The sequence below is a fragment of the Chinchilla lanigera genome, unplaced genomic scaffold (genome assembly GCF_000276665.1).
Source record: "Chinchilla lanigera isolate Chin_1 unplaced genomic scaffold, ChiLan1.0 scaffold00034, whole genome shotgun sequence".
NCBI lineage: Eukaryota > Metazoa > Chordata > Mammalia > Rodentia > Chinchillidae > Chinchilla > Chinchilla lanigera.
This window is the reverse complement of record NW_004955435.1, coordinates 13,834,020-13,855,847: the sequence shown is the minus strand read 5'-3', so window position 1 is coordinate 13,855,847 and position 21,828 is coordinate 13,834,020. Positions and strand designations below refer to the sequence as shown.

General features: G+C 41.3%; 1 protein-coding gene across 1 annotated transcript; it reads right to left on the bottom strand.

The window, feature by feature from the left end:
* Nucleotides 1-1,208: 1,208 nt before the first annotated feature.
* On the bottom strand, nt 1,209-9,551 carry Rbm15 (RNA binding motif protein 15). The gene is made up of 2 exons (XM_005388923.2): nt 6,027-9,551; nt 1,209-2,106 (listed from the first exon to the last, which is right to left on the bottom strand). The coding sequence occupies exons 1-2, from the start codon at nt 8,884-8,886 to the stop codon at nt 2,084-2,086; spliced, it is 2,883 nt and encodes a 960-aa protein (XP_005388980.1). The 5' UTR covers nt 8,887-9,551; the 3' UTR covers nt 1,209-2,083.
* Between the last annotated feature and the right edge of the window lie 12,277 nt (nt 9,552-21,828).

Below are 21,828 nucleotides of genomic sequence, written 5' to 3'. Positions count from 1 at the left end.
TCTAAAGTTGCACTTTCCTAATTTTACGACTGGTCTCTTTATAAGGAAAAAACATTTTGGCTAGAATCTATCATTCCCAATCAGAAAAGAGTGGCATACTCTTTTTGTTGTCACATACTATAATACTTAACTTTCAAATTTAGAAATGTTTATAAATGAACATACTGATAGCAGTAAGTCCTCTGGTACCACAAAATCACAACAAAAGGCAAAGGCTAGGATTAATGAAAAATATCAAACATTTTAAAGGACATCACAGCCCTCGTTCCAAAATTCATAACCAAAATTTTAAAATTTTCACTCCCACATTAAAAGACTTTTTCAAATACTAAAAATAAGGAACAAAAACATGAAGTATAATAAAAGTTCTGGCCTAGAATTTTGTAAATATGATACCTCAGTGACAGAAGGAAGCTAGCAATGGCAGCAGAATGCCTAGACTTCCAACCAGAGAAACACACTTGAAACATTAAAAGCCCTCAACCTATTAATTATAATGCATTTTTGATCTCTAAAAACCCTCTTACCTGTTTACAAGTTTATACAGCTGTTTGCCACTGGAACACCACCTTGCAGAGTATAACCGTGGCATCCTTGGTTGATAATCACCTGTTGCCTAGCAATCATCAATCCCGCATGGAGACGGACAGCACTAGGGCTCTTCCATCCGAGGTTACAATTCAAAACAAGCCCAACAAGCCTGCATTTCAAGGTGGTCTTCGTCTGCAACTAGTTTAGTTTAAAACTGGCAAACAACAACCATGGTGTCTGAAGCCAATGGTGCAGCATTGCTGGCTTCCTCTTGAACTCCAGCGTTGTCACTGTGCACCGAAGTCTCCTGCTGCAAACAGGGGAGTTGTTCTCCTGTACTGGGAACAGGCTTCCAAAGCTCAAGAGCCCCTGTACAGGATAATGCAGGAACTAAAGGCAAATACTTTCTCCTCCTTAAGGATGCCTCCATTTTTTTTCCTCACAATCTGTACTACCAACCGAAGTGACCGGGCCTGAGTGTGCGTTCGTACCTATTAAACCGTCACGGTGCATGCACATCCAAGGCATGTGGAACCACAGGTCAAATAAGGCACAGATACCAAGTAACGGTTCTAATTACAAATGCTAGCTCTCAGGAACTCTTCATCCATTCAGAACTAAACCCATCACTGCATAACTCTGGTAAGAAGCCCCTGGAGACGAAGGAGCTCCTCAAGTGTGTCAGGAAAGGCTTTATTAACATCATCATTAACATTTAAAAAGCAAACGGAGTATTTCTCCTTCTTTTGGCAATTTGGTGCAAGTGTTAAAAGTGCAAGATAAAGCAATTTCAAACTTTTCTTCAAATTAAAAATGAAACTAAGGCCAAACGTGATGGGTGAACAAAATAAATCAAAACTTAAATTCAGCAACTCCAGCTCTTCAAACCAGCAAAGCCCCCGACTCGTGCACTGTGGTGAGGCTTAGGGTGCTTGCCCCGGCTTCTTGTGTGCCAGCCAACAGCACCATTTCCTCATCACGTTGAGGACCGAGAAGCAAAGGATCCCCTTCACTGCAAACAAAGGGGGCCACGGTAACACTAGTGATCCTTCAGAATTGACACACAGTGATAGTCAAAATGAAATTGATGGTCTCCTCCCTGCTTCTTGCTCAAGACATACAAGATCTGAGCAGCAGCAAGTACCCCCTCGGCTGCAAACAAAGGGGTCAAGGTTTGCCGTCAATTCACTTCCAGGCAGAAAAACATTTTCCTCAAAAGAAACAATTTATTTAGAATAAAACAAAAGCAGCTCAACTGTGAGCGCACGTTTGAGTGACAGCTACTTTTAAGCTGTGTGAGCCATAAAAAGGGTTTTTCTTTACTTTTCCAGAAATCTTGTGTACACAGCACAAAGCAAAGAGGTCATTTTTTTTCCACTTAAAACACCGGCATTGGCATCACAATAGCAGATACACAACGTTAAGCTGCCATTTTAGTAAAATGCACAAATACTAAACAGATTAGCTTTCTTCCATCAGAGGCCCATGTAAACTCCACATAAGCTACAACTTCTCTTCAAAAAGGTCCATTAGAGCTTTGAATTCCATATCTTCATCCGCTGTTCACCAGTTTTGCTTGCGGGGGGGAAAAAAAGGTTATTCAGTACAAATGTTTACAATATTAAAAATATATATATATATATATATTTCCCCTATGCATTATAGATGAACATAATATTAACAAGACCTTTCTGGATAGTCCACCTTGACTTCAAAAAGCACCAATAATACCCACTGGCACAAACCTTGAAATGAATTTACTGTATGGATAGACAACTAACAGGTGGAACAATAGGTTTTTTTTTTTTTTTAGCGACTGCAATTGATTATAGGGCTGAAAATATCTTTCATCCTTATACAACTGAGTAAAACATGGCAAAAATTTTCAGAAAAAAAGCAAGTTTACAATCAACCAATATCTTAAATATAACTTAAAAAGTGAAAATATAAAAAGGTGGAGTTTAAACTTTTACCCCCTCTACTTTCATTCTGTAATTTTTATGGAGTAATAGACTACTACTCCATTACTGTAGAAAAGGGTCAAGATACAAAGTCATTTAAAAATCCACCTTCATCTACGTTACCAAAGACAGCAGCTGTTATTTTCTGTTAAGAAAACACTCATACAATTGCTAAGCAGTAAAAGAACACTTTAGGACTCTCACTTTTCAACTGTTTAAATCGCACACATTAACACTTCGTTAACATTTCACTGTAGTTACCTGAAATCACTTTCCCCTGTAAGGGACATCGCTATAACCAGAATGTTAACAGGGTCAGTTCCACTTCTCTTCTTGTTCTCATACCTAACTCCCATCTCAAAATCACTGTGGCATTGACTGAAAAGTCCAGAAATTCTCTCCAAAAGGTCATTAAGGTCTTAACAGGATTTCATAATTTTATTACCACAGAGATTTTGGTGAATGGTTCCTATATGGAGCCAGACTAAACAGTTCAAATTGTGCCTGCAAAGTGAGCAATTTCACTGTCTTAAGATTAAAAGTGGAATTAAATTTTCAAAAAAAAATTACTATAATCAGTGAACACTTGCTCATAAAATAGTTTTTAAATAAATCTAGAAATGACTGACTCTGAAGAACATCTTTTAACTGCTATATATCAAATGATCTGACTCAAGAAGGGAATATATTACCTTCAAAACTTGACAAAAGCTTATGCCAGCCAAAGACATTTTTAAGATGTAATCCCTAAAGGAAAACTCTCTCAGTGCAGTCATCCTAAACCAGAAATTTAAGTTTCCATTTGAAAAAGTCCTTTACAGGAATCTCAATTACAATTAACAAAATATTACCAAAACAACTAAATAGAATTATTTGCTAGGAGCTGTGTGCTTAATTTTCCATAAACTTTGAAGCCGTGGTCTCAAAGTCTTAATTACATTATTTTTACCAGTAATACTTAATAATTTAATGAAACACTGAAGAAATTTTCTTTCCCTTCATTTTAAGTGAATTCCTAAAAAAATCAGTTACACTAAAGTAATTCAAGAAAAAAGATTTGGATGCTACAAAAATATCTAGTGTTGATATTAGGCAATTCTGAGTATTAGGAACCAGTTTTAGACTTTTGCTTTCATTCAAATTCTGAAGGTTTAAGTAGATAATTTACAAATATTTTGAACCTGAACCCAGAATGGGCAACACAAATAAGAGATTCACCTAAACAATGGTACTCTGTAGGTAAGTACCCAATTAAACATCATTAGTTTTTTATAATACACACATTTAGAAATGGTATCAAGCCACTGTTTCAAAAACATTGAAGCACAAAATTGCCCAGGTCTAACAAAAGCAGTAATGTCAGATAAGGATTCAAACAAACATGGAGCAAAAACCACAGTGCTCATCAATAAACTATCATACCAACTAAAGTTCAAAACAAAAAAGAAAAAAGGGGAAAAACCACACACATTTTGGTTTATAGTAAAATTAGATGCCACAGACTTCACTCTCTAAAAGAATAAAATCATTTGTCTATCTTATCAAAAGATATTCAAAAGTTAATGGTTACTGAAATATTTAAACTGGAAAAATGTATCTAGCTACAGCTGTACTTTGACCCCATGGATGCAGACTCCATACTTGTATTAGTTTCTAAATGCTTTCTACTCTATACCAACCACTGCTTTTGGGAAACAAAAGGCACCCAAAGTCTTAGTTGCAGGCATACTGAGGGGCTTTGTGCTCATAGCCTAGTACTCTCTTTCTCTTAAAATGGCTAGTTTTTCCAGTTTAAAAATGAAAAACACAAAAAGAATCTCCAAATTAAAAAAAAAATGTATAAATGCATAATGGAAACCTAAAAGGATGACACAGTAGTGATGAGGTTTTCATGCTAACATGCACAAGACACCTGTCATAATGAAAATAAAAATTACATGACATTTCCCTGGGTTATTATTGGTGCTATTTCAAAACTATCAGCTTTGATAACAGAAAGAAAAGTTACTGAGCTCTGCCAGGCTTTGAATAAGTCACTTTCACAGAAAAAAACTGACCACAATCCAGAAGGTTCCAAAATTCCTAATCATACCTAATATGAAGGGCCTAAAGTCCTCACCACTTAAATCAAGGGAGAAAAATATACTTACTAGTGACCTGAGGAATCAGGGGTGGTGGCAGAGGAGTAGGTAAAAACAAAAACAAAAATAAAACAAAAACCATCCATTAATGTAAAATAGTGTAAGTCCTTGCTAAGAACCAAAAGTCTATCATTCTTAGCTCTGCGAACAACAACAAAAAAACTAAAAAAATCTCAAAAATTAAAAAACAAAGCAAAACAAAAAAACTGTGGGTGGGCTAAATTATTTTATAATAATTACAGATTTCTGGGCAAACAATAAAAAGGATTTTACTACACTGACATTTCAAATCTCAAAGGCTGGAAAACAGTGAAAATATTAAGTATGAAACTTCAAAAATATTCAAAACATTTCCAATAATGTAATGTCACCACTGCTGTTTAAATACGAAAATAAAAATACCAGCAAGTTTTTTTTTTTAAAAAAAAGTGTACCAAAGGCATTTTCTACTGACTTTAAAAAAAAAAATTCTTCAATCCAGATATGGCTGATTAATGCCCACTGAAACAAAAGCCTGAAGCCAACTTTTCTATTATTGAAATCAGAAATCTGAATGGATACAAAAAACTCATCTTTGATAAAGAATATTAAAATTTTAAAATATGCACAATTAAAATTGAACTGTACCTGCTACGCCTCTGACAGTAAAACACCACCACACACCTATAACTGACTAAAAATTCTGATTTTATAAGCACCTACTCACTTTCTTGCATACTAGTCTAAGCATAAGACATAAAAGGCTGGTAACACAGTCCTCAATTTTTACCAGTTACAGCTACAAACCAAAAGTGCACATACGGGATACAAAACTCAAGAGCTAATGATAAAAATGCATGTAAAGCCAACTCTCCTGGAATAAGCTATATTTTAAGAGAAATATTCAAATACCTGATTAAAATAATTATGCTGCTAAACAATTTAACTGCCTGTATTTCTGAGATTTCCTTACCAAATTTCAACCACAAAAGTAATGTTTTGGATAAACATTATTTATCTATACACCAATGAAGTCACATTAATACCTCTTTATATAGTCAGAAGACTTTTTTGTTCAAATTCTGATTTTTCAAACTTTTGGTTTTGTAACTTTGAGGATTTTTTAAGCTCAGGATTAAAAAAGAAAAAAAAAAAAAACAAAACAAAGGAAAAGTTATCCATAATAGGAACTCTTAAAGCAAATCCACTTTCCTGCTACCTTAAAGACTTCTCTTTCATTTAACTGCTAACCTGTTCTAATTTCTGTTTTAAAGAGGTTTATAAAAATATTTTTAAAAAGGCTACAACTAAACAAAAAGAAAATCTCATCTGATGCTGTATCCCATTACATATCACAAAACAGAAACCGTATCAAAGTAGTAAATACAAGTTACACATGGACTTTAGGACGCACCACGGACAATGATCATGACCAGGTAATCTTCTTCAGATTTGGCCAGTGCCTTGGCAGGGGAATCCAGGAACTGCTGGGAGAACTCACAAGGCGGGAAGGCATGAAGGACCCCGGTGTTTTCCTTGTCTTTGTTGCCCCCAACAGGGAGGCTGATCACCCCAGCTGCCTGCTTTTGCTTTAAATAGGACACAAGGTTCCTAAGTGGCCTCTGAGTAGAGGTGGCAGTGTCCGATGTGGCTGAGGAAGAGGAGGATCTGCTGTCAGAACTTCCAGGTACAGCCAGAAGAATGGCATAACCATTGGGCCCTGCCACTTTGATGCGTCGAGTTACTTCATCCAATTTGGGCTGGTCCAAACGAAGACGCTGTGTGATCTTGAGCTGGGCTACCTTGCCTCCAGTTGAACCCTCCACGAGAAGACTGCTAGCCACTTGGAGGTCACCCTGCAACAGATGCATGTTGGAAGGAAAGTTGCTGTTCTTCAGCAGAAGCATGCCCTGCCAGGCCAAACAGAGCTTGGGAGAGGCTGCTGCAGCAGGGGCTGATCCCCCATCCTGTTTCTGGGAAGGGGACTTCAGCTTCAATGAAGCAGTGCTGGCACTGGGGACACTCCCATCAGACCGGTCTTCTTTTTTCAGAGGGCTTTTTCCCTCAGTGGGAGCAGCTGTCCGGTGCTTCCTATCCCGTTCAGCTGATGCAGAGTTTTTCCGGTCTCGCTTGTCACCCTGGCTCTTCTCCAAACTACCTCGCCTGTCTCTGATTGGAGAGGGCCTTTCCAAGAGAAGACGGGAAGATCGATCATTGTCACTATTGTAACGATCCCGGCTACTGCTCAGTTCTGGACTACGGTCAGGAGAAGGTGCACAGTGACGTTTCCGTGGCCGGTCACTCTCCGGGGACCTATCCAGATGCCGTATGCCACTCTCCTCAGGCAACCGCCGCTTCCTGGGCTGGTCTCTGCTGCTGGGCAGATCTCGATCGCCTCTATCCCGGTCCAAGGACCAGCCATCTCGCCTTCTATCCAAGCTATCCAGTGACTCATAAGCAGTCACAGCAGTAGCAGCAGTCCGAGTGCTACGCTCTCGGACTGGGGGCAGGGGTGGCACCCAGTCAGAATCAGAATAAAGGTCCCTGTCACGATCTCTGTATAATGGAGGTGGTGTTCTATCCCGAGCACCCCTCAAAGGATCAGGTGCCCGATGTCCAAAAGCATCTGTCACCAGTTCATAATGAGTCAAGGGCAGAGGCTGCAGATACTGCTGCTGGTAACGATGCTCCGTGTCTGCAAAGTCTACTCTAAGACGACGATCTGGGCCACCAAGTGGGAATCCCCGCATATGGGTCCAGGCAGCATGAGCTGCATCCAAGCTTTCATACTGGATATATGCCCAGCTATCACCTTTCCTGTAGTCTATCGTGCGTATGGTGCCAAATCGGTCAAATTCTCGTGCCAGGGCAGCAAGAGGCACCCAGGGTCCCAGGCCACCGACCCAAAGGCGGGTGGTAGGTGTAGCTTTACCATAACCAATTTTGATAGGATTCCGAATTATAATCTTGCCAGACATTGCTAGTTTGGCCCGGTGAGACATGTCTAGGTTCTCAAATTTGAGAAAGCCATAGGTACTGGTCTGGCCACGAGAAGGCCTCTTGATGTCTACTTCTGTAATGACTCCAAAGCGATCAAAAGCCCTTCTTAGATCATTCTCGGTCACAGTAATGTCTAGGTTGCCCAAGAAAAGCGTCCGGTTAGCCCGCTGATCATCCTCAGGTGAAATCTCATCCACTTCTCGGAAAGGAGCGGCACTCGCTCCAGCTCCCACCCTTGGCTCAAGACTATATGCTGGGCGCACTCTCTCATAGAACGGGTAATCGCGTTCTCGCTCCAGCTCTCGGGGCAATGGTGGCGGAGGTGGAGGGGGCAGGCGGCCGAGAGCCAACTGCTGCAACCGGTAGTCTCTGTATCCCAAAGCAGCACCGCCAGGGGACAGTGATCTCTGGCCTCCACCGCCTCCAGGGGGGTGCCGGTGACCACCTACAGAGGCTCCGACCACGCTGGAGGACGGAGGATAAGTATCTTTGTCTAAAGGGGAGCGGCTGCGGCGCCGGCTCACATACACAGCTTCTATCTTCAGGGGCCGGTCATAGAGCACCAGGCGGCCTCTAGCATGCTTGGCCGCCCGCGCGTCCTCTGGCCGCCGGAAGTTCACAAAGGCTACCCGTTCATCCCCGCTGCCAGAACCTGAGAGATGACTGATTTTGACACTTACATCACCGAAGCGTTTGAACTCGTGAAACAATCCGTCCTCCACCGCTTCGTCACTCAGCTGGGACCCCAACTCGCTTATCTTCAGAGTCTTGTACTCCCCGCCGTCCCCGCCAGGAGCGGAGGAGGCGGCCCCCGAAGACCGTGACTCCCCGCCTCCACCCCGGGAGCTGCTGCGCGACTCGCCCCCGCCCGAGGAATTTTTGGTGCTTGGGGAGCTGTAACTATGCAAGCGGCTACTGGAGCTGCCCCCGCCAGTGTCATACTCGCGGCTGCCACCTCGGCTGCTGGACTTGTCCAGGTGAAGGCTCCGCCGCGACCCGCCGCCGCTGTCCGTCTTCCCGCTACTGCTCCCATTGCTGCCACCAGAGCCCCCTAACTTCTTGCTCCGCTCCCCGCGAGAAGTCGAGTCCTCACCACCACGGGAGCGTTTGGGCTTGACTGGCGAGCGCTCTTTTCCTTTCATTGTCGCGGGTCGTCGGAGGTCGTCTCCGCGGAGCTGACTAACCCGCTGCCCCGCGCTCGTTTCACACAGCGGAACCGCACGCCGCCATCTTGGACTCCGCCGCGGCAAGGGATCCCGCCCCGCAGACCTCATTGGTCAATTAGCTCGCTCTTCCACAGTCTCATTGGGAAAAGTATTTGTCTGTCTTTACATCTCCCCGCGCTCGAGGAAGGCGCCCGCCCAGCCACTTTTATTGGGTGCCCAACGCCCGAATCAGAGCACCTTATTGGTTATATTTGTTGTCTATCTTAACGGTTCCTCGCGCCAGGCTGTAGCTCCGCCCCTCGCACTTTATGGCCACCTGACCCGAAGTCCGGAGGCGTTGATTGGACAAAAAGTCTACCCTGTAACGGTACTTCTTGCACGGTGAAGGCAACGATCCCACCTCCTCATCCCTTTCATTGGTTTGTGACCCAGTCCTTTAATCCAATATTTGGGAAGTTAGGTCATCCGTCCGGGCGTTTTTTTCTTGAGAGTGCAGCTCATACCGACCTTACGAGAGACGGAGAGCTTTCGCGCGCGCGCTCTCCCCCTCTCTTGACCCCTTTCTTCCAACTTCTACGGCGGCTGAAAGAAGTTTAAATCTGATTGGAGATTGACAATGAAGCTGATAGGCTGAAATAACTGTCCATCGCGTGCTTAAAGGGGTAGGCACACATTGAGTGAAGGTGAAAGCCTAGAACGCGCGCTTGTTGTGCGACGTCACTTAAAGTGTCGCGAGATGGTGACAGTGAGGCAGGCCCGCCTCCCCGCGCTTTCGGCGTTCTCTCAAATATGTGTTCTGTCCTGTGGCGTGCTTAGTTGTGCTGGGGCCCTGGGATCTTGAAACTTCCGGGCTCGTCCACCTTCCTGCCGGTGGCGCGAGAAGGATGGGTTAGGCCCTCTTGCTGTCGCGGCCCTAGATTCCCTTGGGAGCTGTCTCCGGGCGTCCCTCCAACACCATTTTAGTCCGTCTGGCCCCCGGGAGCAGCCTGGAAAAGCCCCACCCCCGAGCACAGGAAGACGCCGCCCGCGGTCTCCGAGGCCGGCAGGGCAGACGGGGGCGGGAGCTCGGGGTTCACAGCCCCGGGTGACGGGGACGCCCGGGGTGGTGCTGAGACCGCAGGCCTCGAGAGCTAGGAAGCGCTGGGCGCAGAGGGTTGCTGCGGGTTCCCGCTCAAGTCCCAGGGTAACCGAGAGGGTGAGCGACGCCTCTACCCGCGGCCCACGGCGAAGCCTCACTGAAAGGCACCGCGGACTGGTCTGGGCGTCCTCTTTTATGTTGCGAATCTGTGCAGATTTTGTATTCTGTAAAATTACATCGAATGCAATACAGATAAATTCGCTTTTATTATGTGATGCTTCTCCCCTGCATTAATGCTAGCGCTCTGGGAAGCAGGGTAACGAGGATTGCAGGTTCGGGCTCAGCCTGGGAAACAACGACTTAGGGACACCCTGTCTCAAAAAAAATTTTTTTTTAAGGGCTAGGGTTGAGGCTCCTTGAGAAGGGTTCAACTCCCTGTCCACCTCCTTTCCCTCCCAGGCTACTAAAATAAAACATAAATCTTAGCATAATGTGTTCGATATGGTACAGTTGTGTTTTAAAAATTGTGTGGATCATGTAAATGTATATACACATATGCTTTTTATATTTTCATAGAAATTTTACTTGACCGCTGGGAAATGGCTGGTTATTAGAACACACAGAAGGAAATCTTTTACCCTCCACGTGCTGTTACTCCTTGAATTAAAAAAAAAAGCAATTATTTCTTAGCTTTCATAACTATTTTCATGGAATTTTTTTAAATACAGAAGTACAGTACTATAAAGAACTCCCATGTACTAAACACCCAGTTTCAACAATTATCAGATCATGTCAGTCTTATTTCAATCTGCATTCCTCTTCCCACTCTCTCTTGCTGTTATTTTGTTCCAGGCTTATCTGATCTGTTTCCTGCCTCAGGCATGGAATCTGCCATTCCTCCAAGGAGTTCTGGTTTCCTTTTTGTGGGAAATGGTATTGAAAGATAAAAATCTGGACCTTAGGAGATAAAACACAATTGTAAAACTATAAAGAGAAAGCTTTACAGAAGGGTTCTAATCTTTTTCAAGGTTATATAAATACATACTACACAAAAAGATACTGAAGTTAAGCCTTTGTCTGATTACCTTATTCAATCTATAGCCAGTCCAGATAAACTAGACTGCAAAGTGACTACTTTTGGCTTAAACTGACCTGTAAAGGTGACTCACTGATCAAAGGAAAAAGTAAGGACCAGGGAGTATAGTCTCCCAAACCTCATGACAGAGGTTTGAGGGAGCATAAAAGTTGAGAAAGAGAATTCAGGGAGCTGAACAGGCACTACCTGAGGCATGCCAGGCTTCATGGCTTGACACTTGGGAGTAGCTTGGGAGTAGCTTGACACTTGGGAGAAGCTACTGTCTAGCAAGAAGCAGTAAGAAGTCTTGCCTAAGGGAACTGGTAGCCTCCCTGGAGCCAAAAGGACTGATAAATTTAATATGGTAGACAGGGAAGGTCTTACCAGGAACAAAATTAAATGTAGCCTGTGATATGTGTGCATGTCCATGGTAGAACACAATAATGACATAAAATGTTGTACCTATCTAGCTAAAATAAGTGATTTACTTGTTTTCATTTCCTTTCCGTACTTTCTTTGTGTTTCTTGTGTTCATGAAGCTGCTTTAGCAGCTTTAGCAGCCTGTCTTCATGTGCTCTGGAGAGGCCTGAGAGGATAACAGTGACCCGTGGCTTAGAGCAGTCGTGGCAAACCTTTTAGAGCTTTTAGTGATAACAAACAGCTGGTTGTGGCATGCGTGCCGTAGATTTGCTGCCATTTAGAGGATCAGGTGAACATTCTTTTGGTGGTGTGAAGTTCTTGAGGTGCAATCCAAGTTTTCTTCTTGTCTCCTTGTGATCAACAGCCAGATTTGTGAGGATAGCTGACCTGGATGAGAATCTATCAAGGGTTATGAAAAGAGATAAACTATCAAAAGATTCCCTGAACAGCATACTGTATATTGCTCAGTCTCTCCTTTTGTGCCCTACCAAAAAAAAAAAAAGAAAAAAATAATAATAATGTTGAGGAAAAGCTGTCACAGTCCATTTTGGCATCCGTGTTGCTCCCTTGGAGCTGTACAACTTGAAAGCCTGAGGACACAGCCCAGGAGTCACTACTAGCTTTGTCTATAAAGTACTTTTCCTATCTCATTTAAAATCAGTTACTGATTTAAAAGAAACAGTTGTGCACATAGATGAAAGTTACACGACTTTTAAAATATCAGTATGTTTTCAATCACAATCCACCCTCATTCTAAATTTTATTGTTGGTGTATCCTCCGTCCACACAGACAATTATGACTGCAGTGTGAAATTTATCTTGGGAGCTGGGAGCCATTTGATTTTCGGGCAGATGCAGAAAGGCTAAAGCTGGGAGTTGAACATTTTTACCACTCATAATAACAAAATTTTCTGTTTTATCTCCCTCATAAAGTGAGCCATCTCTTGACAGTGAGGTTTGTTTTGTTTGGCTTGCAGGAAAAGTGTGTATCTTACTCATGGGCATATATTGAATTCCTAAAATAGCACACCATCACTTAGGAGCTCAATTTGCAAAATAAATAAATATATAAATAGGTAGATATGGTGGCACACACCTGTAATCCCAGCACTCAGGATATTGTCAGTCTGGGCTACATAGTGAGTTCAAGACCAGCCTGAACTATATAGTAAGACCCTGTCTCCAATTAATAATAATCATGGGCCCAATTTGCATTATAGAATGACTTAGTTGTGGTTTATAGGGTTTTAAAAAGCAGCTTTATTGATGAATGTAACTTATATACCATAAAATTCACCCATTTAAAGTGTACAATTTAGTGGTTTTTACTATACTTACAGAGCTGTACATGTGGTTCTTCCATTAATATTGTTATAGAAAGCATTGTGTTATAATTTCATGACTAAGCTCTAATGTAATTAACTTTCATTTATTTAGACATCTTATGATTAAGAGCACAGACTCAGACTCTAGAACCAACTATCCTGAATTAAATCCCACCTCTGCTGTGGGCCTCGGAAGAGTTACTATTAACCTCTCTGGACTTTGTTTTTCTCATTTATAAAATGAGATTAATCATAGAATTTCCTCACTGAGAGGAGTAAATGGGTTAAGATATTTGAAGACCTTAGAAACAGTGCCTGAAACATGGTAGGCACTCTACAAATATTTGCTATTACTAATATGTTTCCTCCTTATACCTAGACATCTAGAATCGGATTAGTCGTAATCCTTAGTTCATAGCACACTATCATCAATGGTTCATCCATAAACCTTTAATATTTCTCATTACCAAGAACAGTACAATCTAGCACTCAAAGAAATAGAAAAGTGCCCCTTTTCTTTACTATCCATTGCTGACTCTCACAGACATTCTAATCTAGTATTTAGGGAACCCTGCTTCTTTTTTTTGTTTGTTTGTTTTTCTTCCAGTACCAGGAATCGAACTCACGACCTTGCGCTTGCCAGGCAGGCGCTTTGCCACTGAGCTAAATCCCCAGCCCCCCCTGCTTCTTTTTTTAAAAAAAGAACTTTATAGAAGAGAAACCACAGTTGTCAAATTGTTTTTGAAAGTGATGTTTAGCAATTTATTGCCTCACCAACATATATGAGGTCTTATTGATCCATGTCACTGGCATTTCTTAACTTTTTTTTAAACCAAAACTATATTTACCTTTGATTTCAGTTTTGTTTACCTGATTACTAGTAAAATTATTTATCTCTTCATTTTGTACAGGTCATATACATAATTCTTCATCTATAAAATACCTATTTGTGTCTTTTGTTCCTTTATTGAGTTGTATCTTATATGTATAGGGTTTTCATATATTCTTGTTTCTGATCTTTTGTAGGACATATGTGTGGCAGATATCATCCTTTTGTGGCTTATCTTTTCACTTAATTTAAACTGATATTTAATAAATAGAAGTTTATAATTTAAATAAAGTGGATTTTATCCACCTTTTATAGTTAGTGCTTTTTTATATCTTTTTTTGTTTTATGAGATAGTCTTACTGTGTAGTCCATGCTCGTCTTGAACTTATTATGTAACCTGGGCTGGACTTGAACTTCTGGTGATCCTCTTACTTTAGCCTCTGGAGTTCTGGGATTACAGGCATGTGCCACTACAGCTGGCTTAATACTTTTTATTTCTTAAAAATCTTCATCACTTCCTCCAATCATGTCACCAGTATTTGCATATGTTAAAGTTTAATTCTTTCTTATATGTTTTATAATTGATTCTTCACATTATATAAACAGCTGTCTCTCATTGGGGTTTCATTAAATCTATGAATTAATTTAGAAAGAAGTGACTTTGAAATTAAGTTTTTCAGTGAACAAGGATAACTTTTCATTTAATTAGGTCTTATTGAATTTCCTTTAACAAAATGTTTATTGTATATGTACTCATACATGTTTTTTGTTATGGTTTGTTACTGTTGTTAGTGATGACATTTCTTTAAAGTTATGCTTTCTATTTGTTGTCAGTGACTTGAAAGATAGCCATTTGCTAGCATATGGTATTATTTACTTTAAACGTATAGATCCATTTTCTTTCTTTCTTTTTTTTTTATACTGAAAATTGAATCTAGAGCTTCACAATGAGCTACATCCCTAGCCTTTTTATATCTTTTGAAACAAGGTCTTGCTAAGTTACTAAACTGCCAGCCAGACTCTTCTCAAACTTATGATCTTTCTGTCACAGCCTCCCCTATAGTAGGGATTCCACCATCATGCCAAGTCCCTTTAAGTTTTCTATGTAGGCAACCATAGTCTACAAATAATAAGAATATTTCTTCTTTTTTAATCCTCATTATTTGATTGTCTGATCTTACTGTGCTCTAGAATCTCTGATACAACATTATATAGAAAGAGTGATAGTGAGCACTTCTATATTTTTCCTCATTTTAGAGAGAATGCTTCTAATGTTTTTCCATTTAGGTTTTTTTTTTTCCTGTCTTTTTGAGACAGGGCCTCACTATGCAGTTCAGGCTGGCCTTGAGCTCACTTTGCAGCCCAGGCTGGTCTCGACCTCACAAGGATCCTCCTGCCTCAGCCTCCCAGAGTGCTGGGATTATAGGAACGCACCACCACACCTGGCACTGTTTTTCCATTTAGGATGATGTTTATTACATGTTTTGTTCTCCATTATCCTTACATTTAAGGAAATTCAATTTGTTCCTACTTTACTAGAAAGGCCTTTTATTTTTTCAAAATAGGGTTTCCTTATGTTTCTCAGGCTGGTCTCATACTCACGGATTTAAGTCATCTTCCTGCTTCAGCCTGTCTAGTAACTGGACCTATAGGGAAGTTTTTAATCGTAAATAGATATTTTCAATTTCTTTCCAAGTAAAGGAATAATAATAAAAATAAATTCAGCCTTTACTGAGGACATAGTACATACCTGGCACGCTGCTAGTTTTCCCCACATTAGCTTACTTCCTCCTCACAACCATCTCAGGAGACAGGCAGACTTATAACACCCTCTCTTGTTTTCCATATAGAGAAGCTGAGGCTTAAGGATCCAATATATTTTATAAGTATTTAAGAAGAATTATGTATATCCTGGAGCTTTCCCCGCTCTGTATAAAGCATTTGTCCTCATTGTTACATATTGTGGGGGACACTGCTGGTTTCCTAACCGATATCCACTCTTTCCTTCTTTGTTATGAATAGGCATAATATTTTAACAAGGAAAACTTGATAACAAATGATATGGGCAACTCCATAGATCACTAATGTAATGGGAAAATATATAGTAACTATGTTAGTTTTTACTACTTTAAGGATGGTTCTTTGCTTTTGTTTTTGTAGTATGGGGGTTGAACCCAGGCCTTGGCACTGAACCACGTCCCTAGCCTGTCTGTCATTCATTCTTTCCTTCTTTCTTTCTTTCTTTCTTTCTTTCTTTCTTTCTTTCTTTCTTTCTTTTTTTCTTGTTTTTTGAGACAAGGTCTCACTAGTAGTTCAGGCTGGCTTTAAACTATGTAATCCAGGCTGGCCTCAAACTCGCAGTGATCCTCCTGCCTCATACTCCTGAGTGCTGGGATTACAGGCATGTGCCATCATGCCTGGCAAGAATGGTGCTTTAATCTGGGTAGTTTATTGAGTAACTTTAATCAGTTGATGAATTTAACTTTATTAAAAGAGAATTTTATTTGATTATAGGCAGTTCAGAGGTAGAAATCAGGTATCTTGCAAAAGAGATAGGATGGTCAGTTATTAAAAAAAACTTCTCAAGTCACAGGCAGTAAAAGCTTTTTGTGTGGCTCCTTTTGGCTGTTAGGTAAAATATCCTTGCTATGCCCAGTGTCTGGTGGAGATTCCAATTTAAAGAACTCTAGACAGTGTATTCTATGTATTCTTCCTGATATAGGAGGAAAGGCATGGCAAACCTGGCTGGGGAAATAAGGAGCACATGTTAATTACAAAACCCCAGGACAGCACCAAAGTTTCCCAGGACCCCGCATGTAGAACTTTTCTTGGGCTCCCACAAGATGTGGACAACATAAAAGATGAAATGGCATGAGACTCTTCACTTTGGCCCACTCTATCCTCTAGACCAGGGTGTACTTTTTTTTCTTATATCCTTTCTCTATTTTTGGCCCAAGTTTGCTCTGCAAAGCTAATTTTTCCCTTACCTCTTCACCTCTCACTTTTCAGGTAAACTTTTGGCACCATTTTTGGCTTGTCTCATCCAATTCTTTGTGGCAAGAAGGACCCAGAATATGTTTAATTGGCCTTTTCTTTTCTTTTCTTTTCTCTTTTCTTTTCTTTTCTTTTCTTTTCTTTTCTTTTCTTTTCTTTTCTTTTCTTTTCTTTCTTTCTTTCTTTCTTTCTTTCTTTCTTTCTTTCTTTCTTTCTTTCTTTCTTTCTCTGTGCAATTCAGGCTGGCCTTGAACTCCCTTCATAGCTCAGGCTGGCCTCAAGCTCACAGCAATCTTCCTGCCTCAGCCTCCCCAGTGCTAGGATTACAGGTGTGCACCACCATGCCTGGCTGGCAAGCCATTTCGAAACGAACTGTGCGATAACGTGCCTACCTCACATCTCAAATTTCACTTACCTGTGAAAGCTAGTATGGTTCTAAATTGTTAAAATGTGAGTGTGTCTGTCACAAACTACGGGATTACCAGTGTGTGCCACCACATCTGGCTTTTTGACTGTTCAACAACCCCTCCTCCTTGAAATTCTCTCTGCCTTTGTTTCTGTGATCTGTACTTTCAATTTAATTTCGTTTCAACCAGTATTTATTGGTCATCTGTGATGTGCCAGACACTGGGCTATCATCATTTGTTTATTAAGTCATTCATCAACATTAATCGAGTTCTTGCTGGGTCTTGGGCACTGTGCCAGTTACTGAGAAACAAAAAGGAATAAGTTGTAGCCCCTGACCTGGGAAGCTGCACAGCCTAGTGAAAGAGACAGCTAACCAAATCATGGAGCGATAAGATGATGACAGAAGTGGAACTCAGGCCTTGTGGCCCTCAGAGAAAGAAGCAGTTACTGTCACCGGTCAGTGCAGGCCCTTGTTTTAGTAAAACTGGACAGTAAAACTAAAGCAACAATATGAATTTATAAGCAAAAGCTTGAATTGGAAAGTGAGAGAGAAGATAGGGACAGGACTCCAGCTTGAGTAGTGGCTGGAAGAGCCATACTGTTGAAGAGGACCAGACTGGCCGTGAACAGGAGAAGCAATCAGCTGTTCTAGGAGGTGCTGGGACGGGCCAGGTGATCGTTATCGCAGTCCTCGTTTTGCAACTACGGAGGAATCCTATGACTTGGGGGCAGTCGCATTCCCATGAGTTGATTGTTTTTGTGGAGGTTTCAGTCATGTGAAGCTCTGCTTCCAGAAACCCAGGTGACTACCAGTTCAGAACAAGGGCTGGAGACTTTTAGGCTTCAGTCTAAAGGAAAAAGGCCTGGAATTGGACCTTGTAAAAGCTAGTATTCAGATATACCTGTGAATCTTGAAAATTAGTTATTCTTGGTGTCATGCATCTTCGAAGGGGATCAGATAGGCTAGGTAAATTTAGGGCCAATACACTTTGGTTTGCCAACTTGGAGATAGACACTCCCTAAATGATAAACATGCCTATATGCAGAGGAGAGGAGAATTTGACCCAGCATTTTATAAAATGAAGGTCAAGCTTTTTTCTACTTTCAGTTATTGTCTTACTTTAATGATTGCTCAGACAAAATACCTGGCACCCAAAATTAAAGGAGAAAAGGTTTATTTTGGCTTATAGTTTGTACAGGATTCAGTTCATAGTGGCAGGGTGGCATGGCAGAGGGGCAGCACAGAGGAGAAATAATCCACAGCAAGCAGGCAGGTGGGGCACATTAGCACTCTTTCTGTCCCTTGTATTTTATACAATCTACCCACCCTTGGGTAGGTGTAGTACTCACAACCATAATCCTAGCCAGAACTACACCACACCAATCAGTGGACTGATTTAGTAATCACACACTCTTGATCCCAGCACCACACACTCTAGATCCAGCCACCTCTGAAAAGTGCCCCCTATAACTGCATGAGGCTTTGGGGACATCAAGACACAAGCCATAACAGTTATTTTGAGGCATTAAGGGGTCTGAATGAAGAGTCATGGATTTTAGTAAAAACTTTTTAAAGTCATTGATTGTCTCAGAAGAAAACACAAGTCATGCTTTTAATGAATAACAGATTAAGGGCCCAGGAGTTTGTTCTTTGTCCCTATAGTGTCCTTATAGTCTCCATGTCATTACTTCTCTAGAAGGGATGGGATACATTGCGGAGCACTGTACCTGGCACATGCTAAATCTTCAATGAATATTTATCAAAGGAACAAAAGACTTCCTGAACAGGGAGAATAGCACAGATTGGATCTTCAGGAGACCTTGCTGCCTAAAGTAGTGTGATTCAGCAGAGTAGGGCAGAATATTAGTCTTTGTGAGCATGGAAGAGGGTAGTGATATTTATCTCCTATTGTTACTATTTAACTTACAAATTTTATGTACATGCATATTTAAAACCACATTATATAAAATATTAATTTATAGATCGTTTTATACATTAATGTATCAAGAATGAAAATTAAATTATTTTTGTAATACAGATGATAGAAATTAAAGCTCAAACAAAAGAAGCTGGCAGATAAATACAGGTGCTACAGAAGTTCTGCAGTGAAGCCATTGTCCTCTTGAGAGTGGTGGTAAGATTTTTTTGTGTGTTTAACAAAAAAAATGTGGGACCGGGGATATAGCTCAGCGGCATAAGCACCTGCCTGGCAAGTTCAAGGTCCTGAGTTCAATTCCAGTTATCGAAAAAAAAAAAATGTTGTAAAGGAATGAATCCTGTAGGTCAAGGTTTGGCAACCAGCATCAGAATCAAAGTCAAGATCACATGAGGGAGCCGGGCATGGTGGCGCACGCTTGTAATTCCAGCACTCAGGAGGCCGAAGCAGGAGGATCGTTGTGAGTTCGAGACCAGCCTGGGCTACATAGTGAGCTCAAGGCCAGCCTGAACTGCCTAGTGAGACCCTGTCTCAAAAAAAAAAAAAAAAAAAAAATCGCGTTGGAATCTTGTTTTAAGAAGTAAGTTTTGGGGCCCAATCTGCATTAGGCTTCTCCAGAGAAAATAACCAATATGTCACATACATATGTATATGATTTACTCTGCAGCTTATAACATCATGCTGTCATGGAGGCTGTAAGATCCCAACACCTGCAGTCTTCAAGCTTGAGACCCAGGAAAGTCAGTGTTGTAAGGTCCACTCTGTAAACTGGCAGGCTTATAACGCAGGAAGCATGGTCTTTTAGTTTGAGTCTTAAAGCAGGAAAAGCCCTGTATTCAGTGCCAGCAGGTAGGTAAGAGGATTTCCCTCTTACTCAACCTTTTTGTTCTGTTTGGGTCTTTAACTGGTTAGATAAGGACCACCCACTTTGAGGAGCATAATCTGCTGTACTAATCTATAGATTCAAATGTTAGTCTTACCCAGAAATACTCTCATGGCACCTGTTAGCCCTCCATACTGGGGACTGAACCCATAGCCTTCACACTGAGCTATATCCTGAGCCTCTTATTTATTATTTACTGTGAGATAAGGTCTTGAAAAGATGCCCAGGCTGAGCCCAATCTTGCTAGTTCTCCTGTGTCAGCCTCCCAGAGTACTGAGATTACAAGTGTCTCTCTGTATTCCCAGCTCAAAATAATGTTTGATCAAACATCTGGGCACTGATTGGCTTAGTCAAGTTGACACATAAAATTAATCACCACATAATATATGTGGCACTTGGAGTGATGGAAGGTTTTCAAAAAAGGAACAATTTGATCATATTAGCTTAAGAATGAACTCTGGGGCTAGAAATGTAATTCAGTGGTGGAGCACCCACCTTCCATACATGAGGGACTGGTTTTGATACCCAGCACCGAAACAAAATAAACAAAGAATGATCCTTGGCAGCTAAGTGGTAGGTAGATGGAAGATGGTGATAGGGTAGGTAAAGGGTGATAGGGTAGGTGATAGGGTAAGGTAAAGGACAGTAGGGTAGAAGAGAACAAAACTGAAGGATGGAGGTTATGATGCAGGTCACCATAATGATTTGCTATTTTTTTCTCTGCTCATGACCCTGGTCTCCTTACTGTTGCTATATAACAAATTACCCCAGTGTTTATTGCTTAAAACAGCTGTGGAGCAGGAGTTTCAAAGGGCTCTGGTGGATAGTTCACAACTGAATTCCTTGTGCTCTTGCAGTCAGATGTTGGCCAAGGCCACTGGGAATGCAGCTCAGTGATAGTGTTTGTCCAGCATGCTCAAGGTCCTGTATTTGATCTCTAGCTCTGCACAAAAGCAAATAAACCAAAAAATTAAGAACTGAACTGAAGCTTTAGTCATCTTGTCTGGGCTGAATGTCTAAGATGGTCCACTCACATAGTTGTCAGCTGATCTCAGCTGTCACCTCCTACAAATGGTCTCCCTAGTAGCTATTCCAAGGGTAGTGTGATTCCTTACACAGCTTCTGGCTTCATTCCAAGAGAACCAGGCTGGAGTTGCATAGTCTCTTATGAACTAGTTTCAGAAGTCACACAACATCCTTTCTACTGCATTGTTTGGTGGAAAAAGTCACAAGCCTGTCTAAATCCAGCTAGATTGCACTGCTTGATGAGAGCACAGCCATCTTACAATATAGAAGAGCATGTGGGATGGGAGGTATTGTTGTGCCATCTTTAGAAAATATGTGACACAGACCCCAAAACAACCTTTATCACCTTGACACAACTGCGTGCAGGACAGTTGTCCTGCTTGGATATCTTTTTGCCAGCTTTCAAATCTAAAATAGAATTTATCACAACAATTCTCCCTCCCAGTAATATTATTATTCTGGTAAAGTGATAACTTGAAAAAAGCAGACAAAAGCCTTATCTTTAAGTTTTCTCTTTCTGAAAATAATATGCTACCAATCTCTGTCTTTTCTTCTTTTTTAATTTTTGGCTTATGGATTCTCTTCATCCGCTGCCATTACCTTGGTCTTTCTCCTCCTCACCTCTTCACCTCCTAGCTGATCTTCTTACCTCTTCCTCCTCCTTGCTTTACCCATTTTACATATCCCAATCTGACTAGTCTTTGCCAGCTCCACTCTCCACTCTCCTACTTCTGTGTCATAGTCACTTTCTGATTCTGGTTGCTGAGCCACAATATCTGACACCAGAAACTTAAGCGAAGAGAGGTTTATTGTGACTCACATTTCAGCCATAGTTGGCTAGCAACAAGGCAGCATGCATGGCAGAGGGATATGGAGGAGAAGAGCTGCTCATGGCATGGTAGACAGGAAGCAGAGAGTGAAGGGAGGAGCCAGGGAGAGAGAAAAACACAGGTGACACCCCCAGTGACCCTCTTCTGACCAGGCCCCACCTCCTAACAGCAAGTCAGCTATAAACCCTGTAATCCAATCATGTTTCAAAAGTCCCACCTAAGAGCCCATGAGGCTTTAAGGGGAC

Excerpts from the sequence above, each read along its gene's own strand:
- Rbm15 (XM_005388923.2), bottom strand. The coding sequence starts at position 8,886 with ATGAGGTCTGCGGGGCGGGATCCCTTGCCGCGGCGGAGTCCAAGATGG. Across the intron at positions 2,107-6,026 it reads GGTCATGATCATTGTCCGTG|CAAAACTGGTGAACAGCGGA; the intron begins GTGCGTCCTAAA and ends CCCCCCCGCAAG.